General features: G+C 34.3%; 1 protein-coding gene across 2 annotated transcripts in view; it reads right to left on the reverse strand.

Annotated features, from left to right (window-relative positions):
• Ppp2cb (protein phosphatase 2 catalytic subunit beta) overlaps nucleotides 1-8,620 on the reverse strand; it is a 33,327-nt gene that overhangs the window by 3,849 nt on the left and 20,858 nt on the right. Inside the window, exons 2-7 of one of the 2 annotated variants that reach the window (XM_078031154.1) lie at nucleotides 8,503-8,618; nucleotides 7,951-8,160; nucleotides 5,957-6,130; nucleotides 3,141-3,230; nucleotides 2,425-2,586; nucleotides 394-512 (exon numbers count right to left, since the gene is read on the reverse strand). In XM_078031154.1, the coding sequence (XP_077887280.1) occupies nucleotides 394-512; nucleotides 2,425-2,586; nucleotides 3,141-3,230; nucleotides 5,957-6,130; nucleotides 7,951-8,160; nucleotides 8,503-8,508 (761 nt within the window). In that variant the 5' untranslated portion in view covers nucleotides 8,509-8,618. The remainder of the gene's footprint in view (nucleotides 1-393; nucleotides 513-2,424; nucleotides 2,587-3,140; nucleotides 3,231-5,956; nucleotides 6,131-7,950; nucleotides 8,161-8,502; nucleotides 8,619-8,620) is intronic. The other variant, XM_078031153.1, reaches the window with a different exon arrangement.

An 8,620-nucleotide genomic window follows, 5' to 3' on the forward strand; every position in this document is an offset into this window, starting at 1 on the left:
GAAGAGCTCTACCACTGAGCTACAACCCAAGCCCCAATATTTAAAAAAACAATTTCCTGAGCTGGGGTATAGTGCTTGCCTAGCATGTGCAAGACCCTGGGTTTGATCTCCTATACCAAAAAGAAAATAAGTTTTTTCCTCCAGTTTCTCATTGTTTTTTTTATTGGGGAGGTTTACCACACTTCTCATTGTACCATTTCAGAAGCAGAACTCATTTACCTCTATTTTTAATAGCTACATTAACGAATTTTCTTTTAAAAAAGTGCTTTTATACATTTGTTTTTTATTTTTGGTGCTGGGGATTGAACCCAGGGCCTTGTGCACGCAAGGCAAGCACTCTACCAACTGAGCTATATCCCCAGCTCTATACAATTAAAATTTAAAGTTACTTACAAAGAATATTTTAAAGTGTCATCTAGTTCCATGATAGCAGCCTGGTTCCCACAACGGTAACAGTAATTGGGTGCACTGAAAATGGTAACCACATTCCGATCATGGCACCAATTATATCCCTGCAGGACAAAAAATAATATTTCATTATAAAATTATCTTGAAATAGAGAAATAAAAAAAATTACAAATTCTCTCTGTGGATATGTAGTCACCTCTACCACCTTACATTATTTCCATCTTTATTTATTTTTTTTTGGCACCAAGGATTGAACTCAGGCACTTAAATCACTGAGCCACATCCCCAGCACTTTTTTGTTACTTACAGACAGAGTCTCACTGAGTTGCTTAGTACCTTACTAAGTTGCTGAGGCTGGCTTTGAACTCAGGATCTTATCTCAGCCTTGTGGGATTTCAGGTATGTGCCAGCATACCTGGCTTCATCTTTAAATTTTTGTACCTACACAGAATACTGTACAACTGCTGGGCCCAGAACTGTGTAGATTTCCTTATCTACGCTACATATCTTCGGGTATATACTGAAACTTCTTCCACAAATATGAGATTCCCAATATGTAGCAACAAATACCACTATTAGGTACAACTATAATACATCAATTTAAAAAATGTAGTAAAAAAGATGACAGATTCCCTCATAAACTTCATCAATTTTTGGTTTATATATTTTGAAGCTATTATTAGGCAAATGCAAACTTTTTCTTCTGGGCCAATTTTCATCAATAATGACCTTGTTTTATTCCTAATAATACTTTTTACCTTAGAGTCTATTCTGATTCATATTACTGGCTGTATTTTGGATATTATCTACTTGATATACACCATTTCCCATTCCTTACCTCTAGCTTGCAATGTTTTTAGGCAAGTCGCAGATAACAGCTAAATTTTGATTTATTTATCCAATCTGGGAATATCATTTTTTAGTTGTAAATAGATAGTCTTTTAGGCAAGAAAGTTTTAGTCTATTTACACTTCTTATGATTATTGACACAATTAGATTTATTTTTGCCCCATGAATTTATGTTCTTTTTAAAACTTTTTTGAATTTATGTTCTTTATCATATTCCTGCCCCTCTATGTGTCTCTACTAGGTTAGTAATGTTTTGTTCTAACATCCTGAAACCATTCCCTACTGATTTGGAGTGGTTATATTTCTAGTCCTTTAGTAGTTAACAAAGTAGCAATGTAACAGTGGAGAAATCAGGCAGGGGTCACCTGAACTAAGTAATCAGTTAACACCACCAGCAGTGGGACAAATAGATTTCATGACCCCTTGGTTAAGAGGCACAGAGGACACAATGTCTTTCTGCAGTATAGCTGCCAAAAGTGCTCATCCTGAATCTATAATCACAAATAAACATCAGTCAAATCTCAACTAAGAGAGATTTCTGTAAAATAAATTGCTTGTACTACTACAAAATGTCAAATCACACAAAACAAAGAAAATCTAAGGAATTTCCCAACCAAAGGAGATTGAATGCAAACGTGATCTTAGATATGCACATATGCAAAAATTAAATGTTGCTAAAGGACACTGTGTGACAGACATAATTAGCAAAATTTGACTACAATGTTTATTAGTCAATAGCACTATACCAGTACTGATTTCCTGACTATAATAACTATACTTTTGGTTATATAAGAGAATGTCCTTAATTTAAAACAACAACAACAACAACAAACCACAAGAAAATTTGGGGGTAATTTGTCTATACCTAACATTTAAATGGTTCAGAAAAAAAATAGTGTAAGAAGAGGGAAAAGGAAAGAGAAAATAAAGCAAATATAGTAAAACATTTATATTCAGCACTCTGAAGGGTGAAACACAACTTTAGGGTACTACTGTTACAATTTTTCTCTAAGTCTCAGTTTCAAAACTGAATTATCATTTTGTTCTGGCCAACTTTCCTCTTTGCTAAAATAAATAAGGAATGTTTCCTAAAAGCTAATATTGAAACCTTATTACAGATATTAATATTATCTGAAATAAAGATCATGCTGTAGGAAAAGTACATACTTCCATTACAAGCTGGTGAGCACGTGAAACCAGTGTGAGACCATTGGCATGGTTAAATGTTTCCGAAATGTCTTGTCCAAATGTGTAGCCAGCACCACGTGGTGAAATACCCCAGCCACCACGATCATCTGGATCTGACCATAACAGATCACACATTGGGCCCTGGTCAAGAAAATTAAATACATATTATAAATTATTATTATTTTTTTAATTAGTTGCTCAAGACAATACAATGATCTTGACATACCATACATTTGATTCAAATGGTGTATGAATTCTCATTTTCCCACATGTACAAATTGCAGGATCACATTAGTTATACATCCATATGTATACATACAGCAATCCTAGCGTCAGTTGTATTCTGCTGCTCTCCCTATCCCCCCTCCCCTCCCATCACTATTCTCTACCCATTCTACTGTGACACTTATCTTTTTTTTCTTCCCTTCCCCCTCACACCATCGTATATGTATTTTCTGAACCCATGAGGGTCTCCTTCCGTCTTCCGTGCAATTCCCTTTCTCCCTCCCATCCCTTTTCCTTGTTTCGTGGTAATCTTCTTCTCGTGCTCTTCCTTCCTACTGTTTTGAGTCATCTCCCTTATATCAGAGAAGACATTCGGCATTTGTTTTTTAGGGATTGGCAGTCTAATATTTAGCTTTCCCACAATGTGGTGGTCATTTTTTTTTTTTTAAATAAAAAAAAACTAAGTTTACCTCATGTGGAACTTCTTGTAAACGATCCAGGGCTCTTATATGATCCAGTGTATCTATGGATGGAGAGAGGCCACCATGGAGGCAGAATATCTGTTTTTGAATTAAAGTAAGGAAAATGTTATTTGTTTTTCTAATTGCTATGTCAATGAAGAGCAAATAATGATTACCAATGTCAGTCCTAATATCTCTTCAAAGTAAAGTCTGTTAATATTTGCTGTGGAAAATGTAAAAACTACAACGGAAAACCAAAATCACATAATTAGAACTGTTAACATTTCAGTCAGTCTCTCCCATCTTTTATTTAATAATCCTAGGGGTGTATGTGTGTCTTGTGTTTTGCAGTGCTAGGCATCAAACCTAAAGGTCTTCTGCATGTTAGGCAAGCACTGTAGCAGCCTCGATCCTGGGTATTTTATATAGTGTTTTCTCTCTGGTGAATATGATCCCATTTTCATGCTGGTCATTATATTTTCTATTGGTTATTGCTGATGTATAACACTGGCTCTTTCAACAATCTTCCTACTAATTCTTAGTTTTGGTTACAAAAGTTTTTCAGTTTTATCAAATGTTCTGAATACAGAATCACATTATTTGTAAAAATATATATTTTTTCTTCTTAATGTTATGCCTTTTAATTCTTTCTACTGCTCAGTGCACTGGCTAGATTTCTAAAACAAAATTGAGCAATACAATGTTTTTGGTTTTTGTGAACAATCTATTTTCAGGACCAATCTGCTAGGGATTCTGAATCAGGGAGAATAATGCATTTTTTTGTTTGTTTGTTTTTGTAGTACTGGGGTTGAACACCTAGGGGTGTTCTACCATTGAGTTATACTCCCAGTTCTTTTTGAGACAGGGTCCTCACTATACTGCCAGGCTGGCTTCAACTTGTTATCCTACTGCCTCAGTTTCCTGAGTTGCTGGGATTACACGTGTGTACAACCATGCCCAATAGGTTTTAGTAAGTATTTTTCTGATTTTGATGGGAAAGTCTCTAATATTTCACTAAGTATAATAAGTACATCCCAGAATTAATGCTATAATTTTTCTTTAAAACTGAGTTTTAAATTGCAGACATTTCACTCCTCCCCTCTCCAAATAATTATGATCTGATTTTTAATTTTCTGTGTTTGCCATATCTGGTTGTTTACTGGGGTTATACTATGCATACAGCACAAGTTTTAAGGCTCTTCATCCCCTCCCCACCAACCAAGCTCTGAAACATAGAAATCATATGTTCCCTAAAAGTTTAGTGGAACTGATCTATAAAAGTACTTAGACCTGGTTATCTTGGTACAATATACCAAACACTATACTATCTCCCTGCTAGGTAAACTTGTCTTGTTGTTAAAAAACTCAATATACCTACTTGTTTTATTTCTGAGGTATATACATTCTTTCAGTAACATTTTTTTTTTTAAAGAGAGAAAGAGAGAGAGAGAGAGAGACAGAGAGAGAGAGAGAGAGAGAGAGAGAGAGAGAGAGAGAGAGAGAGAGAGAATTTTTTTTAAATATTTTTATTTTTTAGTTCTCGGCAGACACAACATCTTTGTTGGTATGTGGTGCTGAGGATCCAACCCGGGCCGCACGCATGCCAGGCGAGCGCGCTACCACTTGAGCCACATCCCCAGCCCTCAGTAACATTTTTAAAACAATAATGTCATCAATGGTATGTGTATACTGTTCTGTTTCTTTAAAGTACTGTAACAGTAAAAATCATCGGCCCATTACAAGTAAGAGTCTGGATGATGCTGGTAGGTGATGGGCATTTAATATAAAAGCTCCACCAATGTACTTATCTGAAAAATGAGATATGCTACCAATACGGATAGGCTCTCTTCCTGAAATAATTTTGTCCATGAAGACTATTGATTTAAAAAATTAAAAACCTTATTCAATATTTTATAAATTCATGCTTTCATTTTAGCAAGTCTAGGTAAAGTGTTATTATTTTAAATATTTCAGTGCCCAAAATTATGGCTGAGAAAATACGGGTTGTTGGGATTATACATAGAAGGTGATAACTGAATTATACTCTTGTCAGCAGAGTATCTGTTACACCCTTGACAACTCTGGGTTTTTATAATTTAAGAACTGCCAGAATTTTATTGTATTTTTAAATTTAGATCAGTTCATACTTGCAGCAAAATTTCTAGAAAACTGGAATAGAAAACTTGCATAGGTTTTCTTATACTTTTGAATATTTTGTGGTATAGCTACAATATTTATTTATTTATTTTTTGTCTTTTTTTTTTGGAACTGGGGGTCGAACCCAGGGCTTTGCGAATGCAAGGCAGACGCTTTGCCACTGAGCTACATCCCAGCCCTAGCTACAATATTTATGATTAGTAGAAAGAAGGCACTAGCTTCTTAGTGAAGAAGGTAATATAAACACAATATATTAAAATTTGCAATTACTGTGAAAACAGTAATGAAAGATTTTTAATGGTAACCAGCAGACACTGTGTATATGTGTGGAAATAGTTGATATCCTGTTTTAGTAGTCTAAAGCATTTATTTATAGTATTTATCTATAATTAAAAAGCACATTAGCATTTACACAGACAAATTTCTACTGCTCAGTGCACTGGCTAAAATTTCTAAAACAAAATTGAGCAATACAATGTTTTTGGTTTTTGGAAACCAAAAACTTATGTACATAAAACTTACCAATTCCCTGTTCTGACATTTTAAGCATAAGACAAAAAAAGGCTGAAAAGGCCAAAGACAAGCAAAAATAGTATGTAAATCTATACCTTAAATTATTAAATATATTCTTATGTTTAGCCTCCCCCCAACATATAAAATTTACACACCTGTCCATCTACTAAAGCTGTAAGTGGAAGATAATCAAATAGATCTGTAAAATATTTCCAAACATTGGCATTTCCATACTTTCGTAGACATTCATCATAAAAGCCATACACTTGGGTAATTTGTCGGCTTTCATGATTTCCTCTCAATATTGTAATGCGTTCTGGATAACGCACCTAGGGGAAAACAAAAGGAAAAAACCCCCACATTATAATCACATTTTCACTAGTATAATGTCAAGATCATTAACCTCTGACCCATTTCTTCAAATTGCTTTTTGTTCACTTGTAAACATTAACTTTTTTTTTAGAATAAGAAACTTTCTCATTCCCAACAAGGTCATTCTTTTTGGAAATTTTTTTTTAGATGTTGATGGGCCTTTATTTTATTCATTTATTTATATGTGGTACTGAGAATCGAACCCAGTGCCTCACACATGCTAGGCAGGCACTCTACCACTGAACCACAGCCTCAGCTCCCCAACAAGGTCATTTTGATTAACCTTTGAAATATTTTTTGTAGCTGTCCTTGTTCATTAATAACCTTAAAATGAGGGGGTTGGGGTTGTGGCTCAGCGGTGGAGCATTCGCCTAGCATGTGCGAGGCCCTGGGTTTGATTCTCAGCACCGCATAAAGATAAATAAAATAAAGGCACTGCATCCAACTACAACTAAAAAATAAATATTTTTTAAAAAATAACCTTAAAATGATACCCATACTACTATAATAAGCATGTATCTGATTTTTTCCATTACTGAAGATTATTAAACTATCAACAAGTATTTTTACATCTTTGTAGAATACTATGACTTCTTACTGTTGAATGAATACTGAAGATCTGAGATTTGATCCTAAGACAGACTTTACGAGTCTTTTCTTTTCAATGCCACAGGAATATTGAATTTGCCAATAAAAACAATAGGCCCTTGCCAAATGTGGGCAAGATTTCAAATGTATTAAGAGTTTCCTTTCTATGAAAAAAACAGAAAAACATACCCTACAGCACACCACAGGCTGAACACCATTAATCCAAAAATCTGAAATGCTCCAAAATCTGAAACTTTTTGAGTGCTGATATGATGCCACAAGTGGGAGAATTCCATGCTATGAAATTATGTTTCATGTAAAAAAATTACTAAAAATATTATATAAAATTACCTTCAGGCTATGTGTGTAAGGAATATATGAAACAAATTAATTTTGTGATTAGACTTGAGTCCCATCTCCAAGAAATCTCATATGTGTATGTAAATATTCTGGGGGATAAAGTCCCAAATCTTAAATACCTCTGGTCCCAAGCATTTTATTAGCTAAGCGATATTCAACCTGTATTTAGTTAGAAATACATCTGATGAGAAGTATGAAAAAGCATCAGATTCTGTAAATTAACAAAAAAGCTGCAAATGCATACTTCAATTCATACATATGCACTAAGAATCCATTATATGTCCAACATTAAATTTGGTGCTATAAAGTTAGGTGCCAGGTTCACACAAGTATAACACATGGCCTCTGCTGGACTAATCTAATTAAGGAAATAGATGGCATAAATAATACAAGGTAATAAGCCATTATATGACATGATATGGGGTGTGAGAGTAAGTTTCATCATAATAATTTAGAGTAGAAGGAATTAGGCAAAAATGGTTAAAGCCTTCATGAAAGGAACAATATGAGCTGAGTTTGGGCAGAAGGGATGAGAAATCAGCGTCAGAGCAATCTTTTGGGGACACTGAATAAGGAAATAAATGGAGGTAATCTGGAGCACTGAATACAAAATTATTTTATTAGAGGCAAAGAATTTATGTTATCAACTAAAGGCAGGCAAATTTAGACTAGACTATAAATGGACAGCCAAGGAGATTAATTGTATAAGCAACATGGAATCAATGGGAATAGGAAATAAGATATAAATGTTAATAAGAGAGATTTAACTTGGTGGCATATGCAAGGTGATTTGGAGGAAATAAAGAAAAGTGAATTTCATCAATCTTACCTTTAATGCTACAAGAAGAGTCACAGTCTCCACAGAATAATAACCTCTGTCTACATAGTCACCCATGAATAGATAGTTTGTATCTGGTGATTTTCCACCAATTCTAAAGAGTTCCATAAGGTCATGGAATTGGCCATGTACATCTCCACAGACAGTAACAGGACACCGAACTTCTTGCACATTTGACTCTTTCGTTAAAATTTCCTTAGCCTGTTAGAAAAATAAAATCAACAGTTTAAAGGTATAATTTCTTATCTAGTAAGAAAATTTTGGGGGAAAAAAAACATTTTAAATGTGCCTTATAAGGCATAAAATGAAAACTACAAAATTAAATATCACTTTACTAGTGTTTCTATAACAAATGAATAACAATGTTTCCAAAGGTAATTGAGAAACTGGAACCTTCATATTCCATTGGTACAAATGTAAAATGGTGTAGCTGCTGTGAAAAACAGTTTGGCATTTTCTCAGAAAGCTAAAACAAAGTAATCATCTATTCCAACAATTCCTCCTAGGTATTTACTTAAAAGGAATGAAAACTTGTTTACATACATTCATGGCAGCGTTATTCCTAATAGTCCCAAAATGGAAACCATCCACAAACTGATGGACTGAGGCTGGGGATGTAACTCAATGATAAAATGCTCCTGGGTTCAAATCCCTAGTACCT

The sequence above is a fragment of the Ictidomys tridecemlineatus genome, chromosome 14 (genome assembly GCF_052094955.1).
Source record: "Ictidomys tridecemlineatus isolate mIctTri1 chromosome 14, mIctTri1.hap1, whole genome shotgun sequence".
Classification (NCBI taxonomy): domain Eukaryota; kingdom Metazoa; phylum Chordata; class Mammalia; order Rodentia; family Sciuridae; genus Ictidomys; species Ictidomys tridecemlineatus.